This window comes from Eucalyptus grandis, chromosome 4 (assembly GCF_016545825.1).
Source record: "Eucalyptus grandis isolate ANBG69807.140 chromosome 4, ASM1654582v1, whole genome shotgun sequence".
Taxonomy (NCBI): Eukaryota; Viridiplantae; Streptophyta; class Magnoliopsida; order Myrtales; family Myrtaceae; genus Eucalyptus; species Eucalyptus grandis.
The window spans coordinates 32,259,230-32,281,257 of record NC_052615.1 but is presented as its reverse complement, the minus strand read 5'-3'; the positions used below and the strand labels follow the sequence as shown (position 1 = coordinate 32,281,257).

The following is a 22,028-nucleotide window of genomic DNA, read 5'->3' as shown; positions in this document are numbered from 1 at the left end:
GTTGGTTAGTTAATATGTCATCATCAACTCCATTTACTTGTAGTGCTCGAAAAGAGCAAAAGGTCTCCGAAGATTAGATCACACGGAATGACCATATTTTGCCTTGAGACTTGCGCTTCTATTAGTGGCAAAACGCTTGGTGCTTCTATAGGCACTCGCTGTCGGTGCAGATTCTACGATAAATTACACTGCAAAGATTCAAAAAAGTGATGTTAGGGTTAGGTAGGGCTAAAGACCACTACAAGGTCACCCAAGCAAGATTCATGGAACCTGCCACCTCGGCGGAACCACGTGAAAACCTCTTTAAAATCACTTAGCTTTGTCGTTCTCCGAACGGGACCACTTCGCTCTTTAGCACCCGGGTGCTCCATCCCACTTTTTCCCTACCCTTTGCTCTAAGCTCTACCGACCGGGGCCATCCCACCACCATTATTCGAGCATCGTGGAGTGTCCCTATATCGAATCATGACCCTCGGCTACATGCGGTGCTCTCGTTGATATACAAATCTTGTTTTTAACCTTGGATGGATATAAATAAGGAACGCATCCGAGATGGAGATGGGTTAAGACGACCAAATGAGCACCGTGCGATGTTGAGCATCCATGTCCCTCTACCCCATCCTCATCCCCACCCCCACCCCCAATGGGGCAAGCAGATCGTGCCCCATTTGCCCCACCTCACGTTAAACGTCAAGTTTGAAAATTTATGCCAATCAGACATAATAATTGATACAAAATATGCGGATGTTAAGAATGACTTTAGCCGTTAAACCAATTAAAAAGTTGGTACATTCAAGAATTGTGTACGACAGTTTACTTCAAAAGGTCTTTATTACTTAAGCGAGAATGGAATAGGGAAATACGAGATGTATTGAATGTTGCAGAAATTTTCAGATCAAAGAATTTAGAACGAGAGAACGGTGGGTTTTCATCGTGCGAGAACTCGAGCGGTAGGCGAGATGAGCGGTGCAGAGGCAAAAACGACCATGCCCATCCCCGCTCCCACCTTGCATCATAGACAGCTAACTCTTGCCAGGAGAATTACCAAAAAAGTCATAAACCTATTGCAATTGTGCAAATTCAGTCCTAAACCTTTTTTTTTGGCCAATTTAGTCATAAACCTTTTATAATTGTGTCAATTTAGTCCATCCGGCCGGAGTTGACATGGACGCCGGCAGGAGACAACTAGCCGGCGATGCAATTTTTTAATATTTTTTAATATTTTTCGATTCTTTTAATTTTTTTTTATTTTTGAATTTTTTTTTCACCTCCTTCTTCCTCTGGCCGGCCGACAGGCGAGGGCCGGCGAGGGCGAGGCTTCGCCAAATCCAATGAGCTCGGCCCTCGCCAAGGCTGGGTGAGGCTGCCGTTGCCAAGGGTGCAGCGGAGGTGGGGAGGTAAAGGATGAGGAGGAGGAGGAGAAGGAGGCGGCGGAGCAGTTGCGGAGATGAGAAGAGGGGCGCGCAGCTGCGGCGGCGAGAGCGAGGTGGGGGCAGAGATTTGTGTGCGAGTGCAGGGACGATAGCGACGGCGACGAAAACGACAGGGATGTCGGGTTTCTCTAAGCGGCGCCGGAGCAACGTACATAGATCTTTGCCCCAACCTCACTCTCCCCGCCACCATTGCCACAGCCGTAGCGCCCCTCTTCGCATCTCCGCCGCCTCCTCCTCCTCCTCCTCATCCTTTCCCTCCCCGCCTCTGCCGCAACCCTTGGCGGCGACAGCCTCGCCCAGCCTTTGCGAGGGCCGAGCTTGCCGGATCTGGTGGGGCCTTGCCCTCGCCGACCGAGGAAGAAGAAGGTGAAAAAAAAATATTTAAAAATTCGAAAAAAAAAAATATTAAAAAATTGCCTCGCCGATCGATTGTCCCCGCCGACGTCCACATCAGCACCAGCCGGCCAATTTTGTCCGAATGAACTGAATTGGCACAATTATAAAAGGTTTATGACTAAATTGGCCCAAAAAAAAAGTTTATGACTGAATTGGTACAATTGCAATAAATCACTTTTTTGGTAATTTTCCCAACTCTTGCCACATTCTCATCACAAAACTAGCTATGAGTCTTAGTTCCCCCATAATCCAAGATGAACAGGCAGGACGGGATTACAAGTAGGGACGGGCACGGGGCAGATTTGATCATCGAGTGGACAGCCTGCTCGGGCCTGCCTATGAAAAGGACAGGCTCGGTTGAATAGATTTAGACACATTAGGCGAGCCTGAAGAAAAAATTCCTAGCTCGATCGGTGGGCAGGCCAGGCTTGGGCAAGGACCTTGAGGCCTCGTCCCACCCAGCCATGTATCTATCAAAAAAGGAAAGTAAAGTATGTCTTATTAATTATTTTGCTCTAATATTTAGTCTTTATAAACACTAATAAGCCCAAATTTTTCAATATATTAGGGAATAACAGTATCAAATTACTAGGTTAAGTAATAGAGTAAAATAACAGAGAGTCCTGAAATAATTTTGCACCTGTTTTCCATTTCAATTTATTATTGCTGAAATAGAAAAGGAAAGGTGGCCTGATAGGCGGGTATGGCATTTGCCCAAGTCTGGAATTTTGGGCTTGGGCAGGCCTTGGATATGACCTTTGGAGGTTCAAGGCCTGAGCAAGCTTGGCCCACCTAATGAGCAGGTTTGCACCTGGGGTGAGAGGAATTGGTCCTCTAGGAATGGGGCAAGCCTTCTCCCTGTGATGCATTAAATGTATGTAAGTCATATTAAGAAAATCTCACATCAAAAAATTAGTATGGTATTCAGTAATAGTTGCGACGTAAACCTAGGGCGACGCTAGCGCGGGGAGCCACCTTCCACGATGCCGCACTTAAGTCGCGCAAATGCAACCGCGGTGACTCAAACTCCCCCCAACCCGAAGGGGGGAGAACGCCCGAACCAACGCGTCCACAGCGAGGTGGGTTAATTAGATTAAGTTTTTGAATTAAGATAAATCCAATTTGTTATGTAAACATACTCAAACTTAAACTCCCTCTTAGCAATCTCCCTAGGCAAAGCTAGCGAACTTTTGCTTGCACTCCCAACAAATGAAAATCAAAGCCAATGGTTGATTGATGCTCTACCTCCCATCTATTTCGATATATGGTAAATATCTTTAAAAGGAAATCTCATACTCGAGACTTATTTCAAGCGGAAATCGCCATCACTGTTGGGCTAATGACAAGACACCATGGACATTCAGTTGGGCAACACAAGATATAGATCATAGGTGATGCAATACCAAACGGTTGATGATGCTTTTAAGTTGAGATCATGTTGTTGTAGAAGGATACCAAATTTAAGGGGAATCAAACCTAACAATGAGCTCACAAATGATGGGGGGATTATTGAGATACACATTGAAAACTTTGTATAGATTGAGCAATTAATATATCCCAATTGATTCACGACTCAATAACTTAAACTTATAAGTGAAGGTGGATCCAACTGATTATATTAACGTCTCCCTAAAGAAAGTATGAGACCTTTGATACATGCTCCCAACATTAGGTGAGGTAAGATGCAGGGTGGGGCGAGAATGATAATACCATATCTAGTTTATGTATTTTATCTATTTGTGATAAATATATATATGTATGTATGTATGTATGTATGTATGTATGTATGTATGTATGTATGTATGTATGTATATTTAAGATTCTTAAGACCTCCTTTTCTTACGAGCCTTTACTTTTATGCACAAGCTTGAAAGTTCTCTAGGCGAGCAACGGGATACATTTGCTTTCTCTTAATTACATCTTCACATTATCCGACATCGAAGATTCCAGTGAATGAGTTATGGTAGGGTAAGTTTTAGCTTGCGAGGTGGGGAATAAGATCATGACTCTCGAACCATCCCTAGTGGCAAGCCAAAAATAGTCACTCAGCCCACACCCATTCTCACCTCATCCTATATCTCGAGGGAAAATTATTAAATCAAACATAAACTTATCGTACATATGCGACCTTTTCTTAAGATTACATTTACAAGATAAGGTTCTTTCCCTTCCTTCCACTGTGTTATCGAAAATTTGATAATAAATTTTTCAATTTTGCCACTTCACTCAAAATCTATACACTAAATTTCAATATAATTTTTCTGATCCATTTTCACCAAAAATTACTAACTAGGTAAAGGAAAATGAAAGAATGGTCATTCCTCCACTTCACTATTCTTTTAACTAGGGACTTTGCCGACTGAACACATGATTAGAAAGAGTGGTCTTTCAATTCCATTCCAATGGAGATACTAGCACCATAAGTGTAGAGTTCGACTCCCATAATCTTCAAAAAAGCATAACCAAAGTCTAAAAAAGAGAGGAGTTCAAGATACGATAGACAAAAAACCTTTAGATTCCAAATGTACATAATAGAGCATGCATGCATCGATCGGACACATAGAAAGCTCTCGCAAAAAAATATATATGTATATAATAATAGTAATAGCGTTAAAAATAATTCTCCACCACATTCACCGAGATCGTCTTCAAATTTGTTTCATTGGTAATTTGAGTGAATGAATTGAGTTACAAAGCAGAAATATATAACTTCCTGATGATCATGACAGACACTACCAGTATAATCTAGCACAGTAATATGGACAGCACATATCCATCTCTCCCCCTTCTTATTCTTGAACGAAAGAAATTTCTACTGAATAAGCATGAGCCAAAGGCTAGTCTTTCTTTGTAGAAATTACAGAAGATGGGGCGCGGATGAAACTGCTTCGCATAAATCCCCCCACTAGAAAAGAATAATTATCAAAGTCCAATTTGACAATTGGACTTGAATCTAAGAGATTAGTTCTCCTCTTTCAGACGTCATCTAGGGCTAAGAATCGATCTCGAATGTGACCACCTTGAACTGAACATCTCATCAAATGAACTCTGTCTGCACAACCTGATGGTGACTCTACAGGATTTTTCCTGCATCACTGGCAGATTAAACAGAGTCAGCAATGTCGAGAACAACCAACTATAAAGAGAGCAATCTCACAGAGGTTAAATCCATTCTTGCACACATTTTATCTAAAGACCCAATTAAACAGGGATGAGAGACATGATTTGCACAGGAAGTAGAATGTCTTATAGAATTGGTCAGGCTTGCCATACATTTGCACTGTGCACTGCCCTACTACCACATTGTTTTTCACGTCATATAGCACGTCTTGTAGGTCGACACCCCCTCTCCAGGAAACATGCTCATGGAAACTTAAAGGCAGGGCAATTCATCCATCTTCCAGTTAACAAGTACATCTAAAAGCATCGAGGATACAATTCTCCGTTTAATATATGCACTCTGATTAAAATTTCACTCTTCAGCAATAATGGTGTCCTCCGCATTAAACTTTATTCTCCAGTGAATATGATTTTTTAGAACCAAGCTACTAAATTTGATTTGGCAGAAGCAGCAAATAGGATAGATCATAGAATATAGAAGGAAGATGCAAGAATGTAAACGTGCACCTGACTCGAAATTAAGAGTCACAGGTGGTTTCCCCAGTATCATTACAAAACTCGCCAAAGATATCTGGGCATCCTTCCCATTTGCCCTGTTGGCGTGCTTCCCAATAACCACCGACATAGCGAAAAGGTCCATTTTCACCCTCCCTCTGGAACCATCTGGGTTTCCACCCATTTTCTTGCAATTGCCTTGACTGCATGAAATAGTGAGTGCAATGGATGGTTAGTATAATTAACCAATGATTTGAATTCTAGCTAATTCAATACTGCTTGATGAATTGAGGGGAAAGAACATACAAAAGATCAACATGATGCAAGAGAATTTCTAATGATTTGAATTCTAGCTAATTCAATACTGCTTAATGAATTGAGGGGAAAGAACATAAAAAAAAAATCAACATGATGCAAGAGAATTTCTAATCTTAAATTCATTTTCAACCATAATACCACAAAACACTACATCCATCCGAAACAAATTCATCTGTTTGGTGACAAATGCCCGAAGCAAGGTAAATTAAAAAAAGGGGGATGTTCTATTCTATTGCTAGATTCACCCAACTTGTGGTGAATATAAATGTGTATGGGTTTTCTCTACGTCTACTTTGGGGGGGTGGCGGCGGGCGCTGCTGGGCTCTCGCATTCTTTTTAATTTCAATTGAATGTATCTCCTTGATCTGGGAATAGCGACGTGCACTAAACTAGACGGGTTGTGAACTAGATTTCACCAGATTGAATCTCTCCAAAGATTTAGCATCCATCCAAAAAAGAGGACCAAAAGCACTTCAACATAACCTTCATATTTCATCACTGAAATAATGCTGAAACGACTCCCTAAGTTAACGGCAATTAATGCCCATCTTCTTCTTTCAGCGAGGTCATTTATAACAACAGGAACTCAGCTTTAATTTCTGGTTACGCCGGCCATACTAGTTGAGTTGGTCACAAGGGCACAGATTCAGATTGCTTTTCCACCGAATCCAGTTAACAACACCCATAAACTTTTGAATGATCATACTGAGTCGAATATTACTGAAAGCAGGACTGCTTAACCAATGTGAAAAGTCTTAAGCAAACGAAAACAAGGTGACAAAACGCTGAGTATTAATCCTAGTGATCACTAGGCAGGTTGCACTAAGCCTGAAGATGAAGCCTAACTTGTTGCACAGGTCTTAACATAATAAAAAAGATGCATAATATTTTCAGATCTGGCAGGTCCTTGTAACTAAGCACCCTTGCTCAATTCGACCTGAATCGATTGTAGCCTATTGAGCTTGGGTAGATCCAGCAGGGCATTCGGCCCATGATCAAGTTTAATTATTGCAAGCATACATAAACTCATGCAACATTTCAAACTGAAGTATACTGCAGGTAATGTCATACCATTCTCTGCCTCTTCTCCAAACGCTGTTTCTCGGCATTTGCCCTTTCGTACTCTCCATTCTCCAAATGACGCTGGTCAGGCCTGAGTCTGGAATCCGTAGGTGGGAGCTTCTCCTTAATCCGTGATCAAACACCCCGAATCAGACTAAACTATAAAGAACGATTAGAAGTGCATAAGGGAAATGCAGATTCATATGAACTAATAGATTGAGCACATCCTCTCTACCTGCAACCCAGGAGTTAACTCATTTAGCGTAATTGCAAATGAAGACATGTTGTATCTAGTGAGAGTAGGAGGTGGCTTGTTACACTTCCACAATAAAGATGCATCACTATAATTCTTTAGCTTCCTGGTCAACTCCCCATCTACATAGTATATGGCCTCGTCCCATTTCCCAACTATCGTGGCAACTTTTCTCCCAGTGACATCTTCAACAATTCCATGGACCTAACAAATTGCAGATACTCATCATTAAACACGTGATAGAATACTCTAGGTCATGATTTATCAGAATCAGCTTAGAAAACTCATAAAGCATGCAAACAAAGAGGAGGCGTTAGAAAATCAACCAAACTAAGAAAATAGATGATATTAATGTTTTAAATATCAATAAAATTTCCAACAAAAAAAAAACTCTTAGTTCATGTCCACATTCAATGCCACTTCTAACCTGGTGAGGAGTTCGGTCAAGAATAGATGGCTCCTTGAACTTCAATTTGCATGAATATTGGTGGTTACCATGTATATTCATGACACCATGATGATCACAGTAAACTTTTCCAATGATAAGATTGTTGATGCTAGTTGTTACCTAAGAACATAGGAAAAAATCCCAGCTGTATCAGACAAGCAAAAGATTTAGCTAGACAGCTACAGAACCAAAACGCTAATTAATAACAATAGAGAAATTCAATCTCCACAACCGAATGTCAAAAGGCATGCACACCTTATTCCATTGAAAAATCTCGCCATCATCAAACTCAAGGGTAAGTGCTCCCACAGGATCAAGCTGAATAGATTGTCCCCAAAATTTTGTCCTTAAATTGCTGTCAGCCCAGAATTTCCAACCCCTTCCTTCGCAATGGCAAGCAATGAGAGTAGGGTGGTGACTAACCTGGAGCAACATAAGGCATTAGCACCAATAAACCAGGTTCAAAAACAAACAAAACATATGAAAACAAGAGAGGCCACGGTTTTTGTATCTTGTCCATCTGCATCAAACTTCGAGGTTATACAACATTCCTACAGAAAATGCTATTCATGCATTGGCAATCCATATGGACAATTTAGGAAGCCTCATTACTGAGAGTATAAGTGGCATTTGAAATGCCTTCTCCACTTGCTTCTTTACTACTGCTCTTATTTTATGTTTCGAGATGTTGCCCCACTGTTGTGCTGCTACATCATAATCACATTGGGCATGTAGATAATTGTTACCATAATATACATATAAAGACTTCTTTTCTTTGGTTCCACATTCCTATCTCAAAATAATACACACTACCTCTCCAGCCCCTGGCTGACTCTACCATAGAGGCCTATGATAGACAATAACACCCCACCCCCCTCCTTTTTCAAAAATCTAATCTCAAATCTCTTGAAACACAAAATTGGCAAAAGAATAAAAATGAAAGGGGCTGGCAATCTCTGACACCAACCGCAAATTCAAACATGATTATCTAGCAAACCCAAAAGTGACGGGCATCAACACGAATTACTAGATATATAGTTTTTACAGCATAATCAACCAAAGGATAGTCGCTATCTAAGACAAGAATTGACACAAATATCAAACCCGATCATGATAAGTAAAAATGAATCGCCAGTGGTCCCCTTTTTTTCCCTAGAAGTCTCCTTAGTTACTGACCTTCTCGGAAAAGAAGTGAACTCCTCTCTCCGGATAGTCAGCTTCATAAGTTTCCCCCAGTAAAGGGTTGAAGGGTTTGCAATGCCGCCCTTTAGATGAAGCATACCCAGAAACGGCAAAAGCTGCAACATTCAGAATCCTTAGGAGACTGTTACCCTGAGAACATAATACAAGCCCAAGAATGAAGGGTCAGAAAATTAAATTAGCATGTATTATTACATGATCCTCACAAATCATGCATCGATAGAGCAACAAAGAGACAAATATTTCGGAGGAGCCAGACAAGCATGGAATCAATTTGAATTTAGAAGCACAAAATGGGCGGTTAATCTACCACACAACAATTAATCGTTACTTCATAAAGATGTTCCTATGAAACTGTCTCGAAGGTCAGATAAGGAAAAGAAAACCCTCGAATGGAAACCGGCTGTGTGTCTGCTAGTGTAGTGTTAGTGGTAAGTACTCCTAATTGTTCATTGTCAAGGTGAAAAGAGATATGGCTGAAAACAAGTCATCTTCACCCTTACCGCTTTTCCATGCTCGTATGCTTGATCTAAAAGATTTGAATACTCGAAGTCCTCAAAGCATTTCTGTAGGGATGAAATTGGCTCATTGAAATATACAGGTAGACAAACTCGGGTAAGGTCTTTCCCCACGTTGTCTTTGATCAGTGACCATAGACTGACTCCTTTCTCTTTCTCTACTGGATCGGGCAGCTTCTTCCGTCTACCAGAAGAAGATATTTCAGCATCACAAACTTTTTCCTCTGAACGCATTTCCTTCACATTGCTATGCTGGCTTTCAATGTCCTTGCATGCATTACCTGCATGTGTAGTTTTCCTTACCACCCCACTGGTAACAGACGGTTCAGTGAAATACTCTTCTGTATCAAAATACGATGTGTCATCTTCATCTGAAACCTCCTCAGCTTCTTGTTTCTCAATGTCATCAGATGATGCAGTAGTGCTGCATTCTGGAAGGAAGATTAGCGAAGACAAAACACTAGGTCAATTGCATAATCTAAGTTTCATATGGTACATTCAATCAATTCATACTTGCAGAAAACTTTAACTACAACATGTGCAATCTGTAAGTTCATATTCCAAGCAATCCAAAACACAAATGCATTTAATATATTAAAGATGGATCCTTTTGAAAATGGGATGCCATTATGTAGATGACATCACAACAACCACCAACACTACGACCAAGAGATGCGAGCAATCTGATGTGGAAAATACATAACAGAAAAAATCAATATCCTAATTAAGAAGGGTATTGGATGACACGTACCACAATACTTTCCACGGCCTATACTGGAAAACCCATGTTTTGGCAACACATAATCGGCATCATTAATCCCAGGGGCTTCAGCTTCTAAATTAGCAGCCTGCAAATGGGAAAAAGGACATCATACATGGTCTCAGCTTCTAGTCTAGACCAGGACAAACAACGGCCAATTCTCAAATCAAACTAGGACACAACAGAAAGAACGAAAAGGACTAAAAAGAGAATATGAGAATCGAGACCATTTACATATGGAAACTATTAATATGTTCTACTTCCCCATTCATTTAACTGGACAGAGCAAGGATGAAGACCAGAAAAGAAACAAAATGTGATGAAGGCAATAATCTATGTTATGAAGGGAATAATAGATGAGGACCAGAAAAGAAACAAAATGCGATGAAGTTAACTTACCTCAAGTTGTCTGAGTGTGTCCAGCAAATTCGATCGTTCTTCACAAAGCAATTGAACTTGTCCTTGTACTTCAGAAAACTCAGATAGCATGATCTGTTCGCAATCCGTCACCGCATTTTCGCACAGCCCCTCTTGAATTAAGCGCTTTCTAAGTTTATCAGTTGATATAGACAGATCATTTGGTACCAGAGAGAAGTCATCTTTAAGCGATCTGGACGGGAACAGGGTCCGGGTCGAGATCAAGGCTTGTATCCAAGCCGCCCGGTCTTTCTTAGAGTCAGTTCTTAAATGAAGGGTCTTTGTTGCTGTAAATATGTAGAAACGCCGGTCATCGGACTTGCTTTCTCTAAATGACGAGATCTACAAAAGAAAGTGAATGACGAGATTGCTTAATGCTTGTGCAACAGGAGACATTTGAATTTCCATTGGTCAATGGGAAGTAATAATATCACATGCCAAGTAAAAGAAATCGCAGGAACTTCCATCTTAGCAAATGAGAAGGAACTCGCATGCGAAAGTTCAGCACTAGGGGGCAACATTATCAGAATAAAAGGTGGTCAAAACATGTTACGTTGCGTTTAAGCGCAAAAAAAAAAATTTGCTTTCGACAACATAAGAGGAGTTGAATCACCTGCGCGAGCTCCAGACCGTAAGCACATCGAGATTCGAGGATAAGGTTCAACTTTATATCTTCGAAACGAACTCCGACGGATCAAGGGTTAAAACCTAGTTCGACGGAGAGACGTTCGCCGAAGAGAACTTGAGTCCTCACTCGAGGACATTCAAGGCCCAAAAAAACATAAAGCTCGCAGCTTTCCGGGTTCTCACGGCTTGGAAGAACAAGAATTGGCTGCTACTTGAGCAAGCGTAAGGACCGACTGCGGTGGTGGCGCGATGGGGAAGGAATATTCCGGCGGAGCTCCGGAGAAAAGAAGCAAACTTTGTTTGATTTGACCAAAGTGGCAGCGTAAAATCGAAATCTTGAAGATGGACCCGAGGGCCAGCTACTGGTCCTGATCTAGGATCGAGAACCCGGCCCCCACGTTATCCTTTTTTTACAGAGTATTTTTCGGTGGGAAAAATGAAAAATGACCCGAAGTTTCGCAGAGAGAGAAATATATATATTTAGTCAAAGAAGACAAGCGCCTCGATGAAGACCCCAGATACAGAGATCGCCCCCTTCAAAGGATGGTAAAAGACGAGGCCAACCTTTTAGACAGTGGCAACACCAGTGTTTTTCCTCACCAGAAAGAGATGGGCTTTCTTCATTTTTTCAAAGAATACAAGGTAGACCTGGACCTCAGCGAGAAATGACATATACGAGTTTGAGAAGATCCTGACAAAAAACAGCAAAGTGACAGCCACCATTCACACTAAAAAGAAGTGGGAAACAGCGAGCTTTTTGCTCGGCCAATCGACACTGAACTTCTGCGGAGTCGCGGACAGGCTCTCGGCAACGAAACGAAAAGAAAAGGAAAATCCCGAGCTTTGGAACGAGTCGAGGAGTGAAGTGACGGAACGAGCGAGAGAGAGCAAATCACTGAACGCGTGAAGAGACCAACGAGATCAAAAAGATCGTAATTGAAGAAGATTCCAAAGTTAAAAATTCCGATTTCCTCATCACTTTTCTCTTCTCCACCTTCTGCGAATGATGTGACCAGGGGTTAAAACCTCGACCCACAACGAAAACCCACAAAAGAGAAGGGGGGGGAAAAAAAACTGAGCTGCCCCTATCGGACACCACCTGCTGATGTGACCCACTAGGAATTAACACCCAGTTAAAACTGTGAAAAAGGGGGAAACGGGGCTTTGAAAAGGTACGTCTCAAAGAGAAGAAAATAAAAGCTGAAACGAGATCAGCGCCCCGGATGGGAAACGAGCTTTAGGGACCGCTGGGTAATGGGATGCTGCTCTGTCCCAGATATCGAAGCAGGCTTCTATCCAGACAATGGGGATAGGAAATCTTTTCCGCAGAGAGAGAACAAATTGGGAAAAAACCAGGGTGAAATTTTGGGAACCAAAGATGTTTCCTATAAAAGGGTAATTCGATCGTTGGCCCCTCGAGAGGAAAAGGCGAATTCTTTGTGATGTCACACGCCAGAATGTTTTATAAGAAGAGGGGTCGAGACCCGCAACGGGAAAACATCGGAGAACAGAGGAGCAGCGACCCGGCGACCGGACAAATCGCAGGTGGGATTTGCATTTTCGTCCGGCGATTCGATTCGGCGAATGATAAAGGTTCGATATTTTCAGGAGGATGAAAAAGAACGGTTTTTTAATTGTACATTGACAAAAATCGAGCGGAAATCGAAGAGATGCGGGAGGGAAACCAAGCGAAAATTGCGAACGAATTATATTGCACGCGAGCACCGACGGAAATGCCGTGTAAACGCGCGTTACCCGATCGTACCTTAAGCTGTACAATGCCGACGGTCTTCTGGTGCTTCCGCCTGCAGCTCCCGCTGCCGCCGTCGCTCCTCGAGAGCTTGTCGGCCGGGATGCCGCCGATCAGCCTGACGTCGTCCTCCGGCGGCAGCAGGTTCATGCTGTCCGCCCGCCGGATTTTCGAGTACGACAGCGTCCCGCTCCGCAGCAGGAACCACCGCGATCTCCACCCCTTGCCGTAATTCGTCCACTTGTACAGGACCCCGGCGACGATCGGCTCAGATCCCGGCGGCGGGCGACCGTCGGATCCGCCGGCGAGGGCCAGGGACCCGGCCGGCATGCTCCGCGCGCGAAGCAGCGGGGCGTCCGGGGACGAGGACGGGCGGCCGCCGCCTCTGCCGACGCCGCCTCCGCCTCCGCCGCCTCCGCCGGCGCCGCCGCCGGCGCTCTCGAGGGAGATGCAGCAGAGGGGGTGCAGTTCCTTGACTCGCATTGCCGATCCGCCGCGCGATTCCGTCGGGGGTGAAGGAGGGGCTGGCTACTGCGCGCGGCTTCTCATCGACCGGGGACCGGCGACGGGGAATGCGACCGCCGCCGGGGGGGGCGGCCGGGGGAGCCGGATCGGCGCGGCGGTTTTCGCGGCGGCGATTCGAGCTTCGGTGCTGCGGACTGCGATGGCGTCTGCTCGGGGGTGGTCTATTGCTGCTGCTGCTGCTGCTGCTGATGCTGCTGCCAGAAGAGAGAGAGAGAGAGAGAGTAAATAAATAGGGCTCTGTTCTTGCTTGATTAGTCAGTAAAGTGGAGTTTTTAATGCTAATATATTCTCTAGGATATACTGGCTAAAATCCATTTATGCCCTAAAAAATCACCCCAGATTTATAATTCCCAATATAATCGGTATTTTATAAAATTCTGAAAGAAAAATTATTAGTTATGCTTAAGGAGTGTTTTGAGAAAATTCATTAATGAATTTGGGATTGAATTAAGGAATTCTTTTTGGGGCAAAAAATCTGCATGCATTTTCGGTTTTTACGGATTGCGGAAATGTTTGGAAGACTTTTGATCCATTTGTTTTGCGAAAAGTGAATGGTTTTGAGAATATTTTCATAAAAATGATTAGTTATATCGCTTGAAATAATTAGTTAATGAAATTTTTTTTTTTTTATCGTCAATAACACTTGTATCTGGACAATCACCTTATCTTCTATTGTACACGAGCCACGTTTACACCGATTTGGGGTCTCACGGGTCTTCGCGGTGGAGGATTTACAGCAATTATACCTCGAGGGAAACTAGCGTAGGGTTTCGAACTCTCGACCTTCATATGCACTGAAAGGGGAGCTCTCAATCAACTATACTGTCCACGGGTAGGTGTTTGTAAATAATTTTATCTATTTTATGTTCAATAACCTTAATCGAATTTCAGATTTTCAATCTCCAATTTGTCTTTTTAATTACATAATCGTTACGTGGATTCTTTTCAAGTTGTGGTCACAAAAAAAAAATTAAAAAATAAAAAATAAGTCCAATGTGGGATTGATGGATGGCTAATTATATTATCAGATTTGACTTAAAAGTCAAAAGTAAATGGATGAAAATAGAATTGTAAAATCCAAACTATTAGAATAATTCGCACATAAGAGATTGGTAATAAATCAATAAATTGCATGAAACTTTAAACGAATCGGAATATGTGATTTATGTTCTTGGATGTTATGCTTGCTCGATGACAGAAGTTAGAACATAAAACTGCTAATGAAGATGATAATGAATAGGAAAAAAAAAAGCTTATAAAATACGAAAAAAAATTATTATTATTAAAGGGTAGAAAGCTTACGAGATACAAATCGAAAACTTCTATTATTAAAGGCAAGTACTTGAATTAAGAAGCTTGATCTAATTCCAATTTCGAATTTGGACTTTAGACAAAATCTAATTTAAGTTGATTTGTTATGGATGATCTTCCTATCCTCAAAACTTGATGTACTCGTGGTGATTTCTCAATGCCTTAATTGCTTGTGTATTTGTTAATTGATTGGTTGTTGAATGTGTGTTGTTTACTGCATTTTCACTTTTGATTCATTCTACATTTTTAATGGGCAATTTTGTTATGTGTCGTGAAATTGGTCTAAAAATCTCAAATTACCTTGACTTGAGCACTGCTTTAGAGACATATGCTCTCAATGCAATGCATTAGTTGCAAAATTTTCTAGTCCATGGATTCTTCTTGATTCAATCTTTTACTTCTGAGGACACTTTGACTCAATCAATCTTGACAACATGTCATGTGCTTCACTGAAAACTTGGACTATTGGGAACTCGTAATGCATGAGCTCATCAATCATTCCATCAATAGGTCTTGTGAGTCAATTGCATTGTTATGACCACCATAATTGATAAGCTCAGTAACTTGGGTGTCGACATTGATATAGTATTAAAAAAACATAATATGGATAGAGTTTTTGCTTCAATTATTTTGTTCAAACCACTTTGAAATCTCAATTTCAAACTGATTTGTAATTTTTTTTTTATGGAAATTGGACTTACCATGTAGACACCTCGTTTTGGGTTGTACCATTGAACTAGTCATTTTGATCTTTTTCTCTTTTTTTTCCATAATATGTTTCTGAAAATCATGAAAAATAATGTGTGAATACGTGTATCACTATTTTTATTTGTAAAAGTTTTGCGAGTTTCAAATTGAAAAAAATTATCAAAATGTACGAGTTGAAAAATTCTAATTAAATAAAATGTAAAAATGTAAAATTCGATTGGAAGAGACAGGTCAAGTCGAATTATTCGGTGGGCATTGCGCCTGCCCTCACCATTTTAAATTAGATAATTACGAAAAGAACTGCTTCCATGATAAGGCATTAAAAATAAAATAGCAATTGTGATATAAAATAATAATAATTTTTATTTTGTTTACTTGGATGGAATGAGAGAAATCCAGAAGGCTTCTAGTAACAAGGATGGCAACGTAACAGTAAGATTGTGTTGTCAGATTGTAACAACTAAACAACTTCGATTACCTTTAATGATTACGTAATTATCACCCGAAGAATTCTCTTACATTTCAAATTGAAATTTAAAATTCTCTATCTTACAACCATTCAAATTCTTTTGCTTTTGACCCAAAAAAAAAAAAAAAAAAACTCTTTTTGCTTAAAAGGATTAAAATGTTCAAATATTTTATGTTTATTTAGAATTCAATTTAGGCTTTGTTTGTTTTGTGCAAAATAAATGATTTAAAATATATTTTCTTAAAAATAATTACTCACATTGCTAACAAATATGAATGAATGAGAAATTATTGCCGATAATGAAAACTTACTCAATTGGCTAACTATATGGGCGATTGTTTTCAGGAATATATTTTCAAAATCATTTATTTTTCGCAAAACAAATCAAACCTTAATTATTTTGTCCGCACATGCTATATTATCAATTTCATTGAACGTTTATACATTTTGGTATTCTTTCGCACGTATTCAATGGGTGTGCACTTTGTGCGACAGCGAGAGAGATAATTTCATAGTACCATTTGGCAACATTATGCTTTGTTTTACTAGGGAAATCAAATTAGTTGAGCAATAAAAGAGGATAAATCACTTACCGAAAGAGGCAAAAAACACACGAAAATTATTTCAAATAGCTAAAAGTTGGATGCGAAAATGCTTTTCCATCAACAATTTTTAAAAGCTTTGCACAGTCAAGGAAGGTTTTAGCTGAAACGTAAGAATCAACTTCTTGTTGGGCGATAAACGAGAAGGACATGTCATTAGCAAATTTATCAATTTGATAGCATTGCTTTAACTAACCCATTTATTTGAATTTCGTCATTTCAATGTGACTAATTTAATCTCTTTACTTCGATTTTCTTTTTAAGAAAGTCCAATGATCTTGTCGATGTTCAAAAATTCAAATATTTTGCCTATAGAATGGCAAATCCATAAAAATCAAAGATTAACTATTAAAAGACAATTAAAGAACTCAAATCCCGAATATGCGGCAGGCTTTCCATGACATTTATCTTTTACCTTGGCAATTGTTTTGCTAAAAAATCACTATTGGAGAAAAAGAGTATCACCTGCCACATACGTTATGAATTGAAATGAAAAGATTAAAATATATATTTTTAAACCCATGGTTGTGAAAAGTCACACCGCCGTGAAATATTCAATGAAAAAAATGATATCAAAATTCGAATAGGGAAAAAAAATCAACACATGATTCTAATAGGGCCATATTAACAAAACTCAATTCATACTCACCATCTCATTTAATAAAAAATATTTTGTTGGAATAATTGTCGAGATAGAAACTTTAGGTTAGAAATGGTGATAATATGAATGAATTAATTAAAAAGTGCAATCAGGGAAATATTCAAGACTTCATAAATTTCTCCAAAGGCAAGATAGCCTTTTTACTATTCAAATCCTCTTCATATGTTATAATAACACAGGAGGAATTTAAAAAATAGGACTAAAGTAAATGAGCGCCCCCATTCACACACCATTCATCTTAATATATCCAGAGTGCCCCCACAAACATCTATTAATCAACCAAATGAAGAAATTTTGCAATTTCCCGAAGATGCAATGCCTTACTCGTTCGTATGTCTAATTGGTCATTTGCCAATCAAAATATCCCTCATTTAGCATGCTTAATAGGTGACAAGACCCTCTAAAAAGTTACACCTGACTTTTCTATCGAATATAAGCTCTTGATTGAATTTAAGAAAAAATGATCACAACAATTACATGTAAACCTATATATTTTAGGTGTTCACCGTTAAATGAAAACGAAAATTACGTGTGCCATAATATAAAAAAGTAGAAATTCAATAATTATAAATAATAATGAAAAACCATTCTATATAGATCCGCCACCCTAAATGAGGCTGCTTCGATTAGCTTGGCTTTCGGGTGAGGTCCCTCCTCCAGCATACTTGGTCAACAATCCAAGTGGCACGCCTATTGACTTCTGCTTAGGATTCGTGTTGCTCATTTATCGTAGGCTCCGCGCCAAGTCACTTTCAAAGAAATAAAACCTCTATGCCATCTCGGTTGTTTATGAGGTTTTCACAGGCAACATTCCAACATAATATCAGAAGGTAGGTTTTGTCTCAAATTTATGTCAAGTGCGAGGCTCCCTTCTCGTGAATTCGCACGTCGTTTTCGGTTCGCTCCATGTCTATATCGTGCGCCTAAGTTGATACACACACGAGAGTGCATTTCTAAACCATTGAGCCATTTGATATGTCTCCTTACACAATTCTAACTCTTTACCGTGTATAATAACAATGAGATATTCTCGCCAAATTTATAGTCACGAAATCAATGAAATAGGTTCCCCTTTTTAGTGAAAAAACGGATGGGAAGGAGTGACCGGTGTTGGTTGCCAACACGGCAAACCTCATTGAACAATGCTAATGAGAATTAGAGTCGAAGTTATTTTACACCATGACACAATCGAACTTATTCCGTAGACGAATCAAGGCTTCTTGAAATCAAGGAGCGTTTAGAGAATTTGAACTGCTTGGGAGTAAGCTTTACGTCACTACTCACTAAGCTAATTGTCACGGGGTTAACATTAATGAATGTAGACATGAATGCAAATGTAAAGATATTGTTCGACAGAAAATATAAAAAAGAAGTAACTACGGGATACAAATGAAATCAATTTCCATTTTATTTTTATTTGATATTACCTTATGTCCGTAAAGATAGATCCCCAGAGGGCCCTTAATAGATTTTTTTTTAATTTTTTTTTACATAAGAAAACCCTCTTTTTTTCCCAAACTATTGGACCATTACTTGTATCGATGTAGGCAAGTAAAGCTAAGCATACTAAAATTGATCAGACAGTAATTTATAAATGAAGGTATCTATCTTAGATGGATATTTAAATCTTGAAATCCTATATAAAACATTCAACAATAGCCCCTCATATCACTTCTCAAATTTATCTACAAATTAACTGTTTGTACCTGTAAAAATGAAAAGGGCAGTAACGTGACGATATAAACCGGGGACGATAAACTAGAAAGACCAAAATGCAGATGCTGTTGGAATTGCAGGCAGCCGTTCCAGATGGAAATGCATAGAAAACTATGCAAAGGGCCTATTGAAAAAGCTTTTTTTAGTTCTAACTTTCTCCCCGAACTATAAAATAAATAATATATACAAAACCTTAAGAAATATTTGGAATATCAATATTTGTACATTGAATTAGGTTTTAGATGTATCGCGTTAAAAAATAGATTCATGAGTGTCGCAAAATGTTTTTTTTAAACAAGACTGGAACTTTCACGAATATTTGGGAGGAAAGGAATCCTGTTGATGAAATAAAGCCCTATAATTTATATGATTTATTCCCAATGCGGGCTTCTCATATGTATTACATGCACAAAGGACTATGCTCCTCTCTCTCTCTCTCTCGACACCAAACGTCACATGCACGTGAGCAAGCAATCAAACGTAGTTTTCAAGGGAAGAAAAGGCCTAGAGAGAATGCCATGGATGTCAGAGAAAGCAGAGAGCGCGACAATCGATGCAGGTTCAAAAATGCCACTAAAACATGAGCTACATGATGTTTATACGGAAACACTACCGAATGATTCATATATAACGTTTATATGACGTGACACATCAATAAAATATCACTTGTTTAAACATTTATTCACTATCATTTTGAGTATATGATCGTCTGAATATAATTTCTTGATCAAAGCCATCCATCAACACGTCGCCGACACTCGTTGGAAAATAAATGGGAATATCGCAAGTGACCAGAGCCAGAGCCGATCTCACCCACTCATAATGCATGTGTTAGGCTCGTGGTTCCATCGTACACGCTTGCCATTTTTTTCCCTCCTTCGCTCTAATCTATGTAAAGCTTCCCTTTTCTCTTTACGAGGTCGCACCATTCTCTTCTCTCTTCTCTCATTATCTTTCACATGTCCCACTACATCTTTCGAGTATTCCCTAGATACTATGTGCTGATATTCGCACTTTGCCCAACTCTCTACATTCATACCCAAACTTTACGCTAATCCTATCACCGTTATTCTTTTTCCAACGTAATTGCATCCAAGCCAGTCGTGGATATAACTTTTCGACAATTCCTTATCGATATAATTGAGCTCATCTGCACAATAACTGAAGCGAAACCCTTAGCAGCAAGGGGCTTTATATGTATGTATGGATAAGTAGGGTTTCTGTTAAGTTTCCCGCAAATTATTGTACTTGGGAGTTGAATGAAAAGAGGCATCGAGAGTGATAAATTATTTGCTCCACCTTCCATGTACCATCGAGAGAAAACAATTAGAAAGTGAGGGCTCGTACTGGGGAAGCGACACACCGTGACACTTACGGTACCTTAGCAGGGACACCGAGAGAAATGGAGGGGGCAAACAACTTCCAAAAAATGTAAATAAAAAAAGGGGCAAAAATTAGGGTTATACAAGGGAAGCTGGATAAAAGCATCAAACTACACTATTAAGATTAGAAAAAAAAATGACTTGTAAATAAAGGATGTATTTGTTTTGCCGAATATAAAGAATTTTGAAAATATTATTTATAAAATGATCGTTTGTATTACTTATAAAAATGGATGAACAATATCAATTATTGTTGACAATGAAAATGTTTCTTATTGGCTAATTATTTTAAGTGATATAAGTGATTACTTCTTTTTTTTTAAAATAATTTTCAGATGTTTTCATTTCGCACAAAATAAATAAAGACAGAGTTAGTGCCAAATAAGGAAAGTCTAAAGTTTCATAAGACCGCAAATGAGAGTCTTCATTCTCCCCGTATGTTCTTGCAAACGAGGCATTATCATAACAAATGTGCTGGCAAATTTACAACATAGTTTTAGGAAAAGAGAGAATACAGATACGAGAGAATACAGATACGAAGGTACTTTGGTGTAACAAGATCAAATCGAAATCGCTAACTCCAAAAGATAATGGTGTCAGGGCTTTGCGAGACAGGAATTATCTGGGTTATCTCTTTCCCATGTGGTGGTACCATTAAGATTTGTGTCTTAAAAAACCCCATTCCAACTCGACCCCACCAATGCATGGGCACTGTCCATATCACGAGTTTCCTCCGGGTTTCATTCTCTTAAAAGAGAGAGAGAGAGAGAGAGAGTACCTTGCTTTGGGGGCACATTATCGAATATCTGCTCCCTTTATGTTTCATTATTTTTAATATCCTCTTCCCAAACTTTCTCTATTTAAGATAAGTTATAATGCATGAATAATTATATATACATATAAACATATTTATGCATTGTTTTCGTTCTTTTTTAAAAGATCCGCAAATGGGAGTATTTGCTGAATGGATGGATCTTTTGAAGGCTATGATGGTGGGCATCCACGTGATCATGTGACGGGGCGGGGGGAGAAGAGAGATGCCTTGAGCAAAGGGGCTTCACTTTTTATGTCCCGTCTGATGAAATTGAGAAAGGACTGCCGAAAAGAAAATTAAGCATCGATATTTTATGTGCTTAAAATACTAATACAAAGTGACTTGATGGTAATTGGAGATTGATCGATTGATATTATTATTTGTTATTAATCCAACTAACATTGTCTTTTTCGGCGAAACATAGTTTTCACATACTTAATACTCTTATGTCTTAAATATCATGTACAAAGGAATAAATTGAACCTTGCGATAGTTATTGTCGAATCATTCGACAAACGAGATTTATTATTATCGATGCAAGATTAAGGTTTTTTTCTTTTTGGTAATGTGTGTCAAGTCAAGGCACTTCTTGCTAAAGCGGAGCTTTGTGCTCAGATCCTGATAATGCCATGTGAGCAATATTTAATAAAAGGCATATGCTATTTATATATAATGAGTGTCCAATTGGAGTGAAAAATTTTAAAAAGAAAAAGTGGTGGTACTTTTACATGTGCATTCAGCATGGACATCGCCGCTAATGGATGCTGATTGCCCAAGCAAAGCTCGCACGATAAACTTTAGTTTAGTCTAGTGGATTGCTTTCCTCGGAATCTCTCTTCTTTACCACTTTTTTTAGCACAAGAGATCTACTTTTATCTTCCATTCTTTTCGGACATACATACAAAAGAATCAAGGATGTTTCTCGAGTCACTTTTTTAATTTAATATTGAAAACCTTGAATCAAAAGATAATAGTAATAATAGCTAGAGATCACAGATGTTAAGTTCATTTAAATTCGTACCATACAAACGGACCTAAAATTT

The 22,028-nt window shown here is 39.4% G+C and overlaps 1 protein-coding gene across 6 annotated transcripts; it reads right to left on the bottom strand.

Moving 5' to 3' along the window:
- Positions 1-4,442: 4,442 nt before the first annotated feature.
- On the bottom strand, positions 4,443-13,524 carry LOC104441890 (oxysterol-binding protein-related protein 2A). 6 transcript variants are annotated; one of them, XM_010055143.3, is made up of 11 exons: positions 12,813-13,523; positions 10,403-10,762; positions 9,995-10,091; positions 9,229-9,674; positions 8,702-8,857; positions 7,781-7,948; positions 7,505-7,645; positions 7,060-7,281; positions 6,834-6,953; positions 5,457-5,647; positions 4,443-4,916 (listed from the first exon to the last, which is right to left on the bottom strand). In XM_010055143.3, exons 1-10 carry the CDS (start codon positions 13,278-13,280, stop codon positions 5,468-5,470), a joined length of 2,358 nt encoding a protein of 785 aa, XP_010053445.1. In that variant the 5' UTR covers positions 13,281-13,523; the 3' UTR covers positions 4,443-4,916; positions 5,457-5,467. The 6 variants fall into 6 exon arrangements, with proteins under 6 accessions (XP_010053445.1, XP_010053444.1, XP_010053446.1 ...); XM_010055142.3 differs by having other exon boundaries at positions 4,443-4,924; positions 12,813-13,522; XM_010055144.3 differs by having other exon boundaries at positions 4,443-4,924; positions 6,834-6,947; positions 12,813-13,521.
- Between the last annotated feature and the right edge of the window lie 8,504 nt (positions 13,525-22,028).

Excerpts from the sequence above, each read along its gene's own strand:
- LOC104441890 (XM_010055143.3), bottom strand. The coding sequence starts at position 13,280 with ATGCGAGTCAAGGAACTGCACCCCCTCTGCTGCATCTCCCTCGAGAGC. Across the intron at positions 10,092-10,402 it reads ACACACTCAGACAACTTGAG|GCTGCTAATTTAGAAGCTGA; the intron begins GTAAGTTAACTT and ends TCCCATTTGCAG. Across the intron at positions 6,954-7,059 it reads AGTTAACTCCTGGGTTGCAG|ATTAAGGAGAAGCTCCCACC; the intron begins GTAGAGAGGATG and ends GTTTGATCACGG.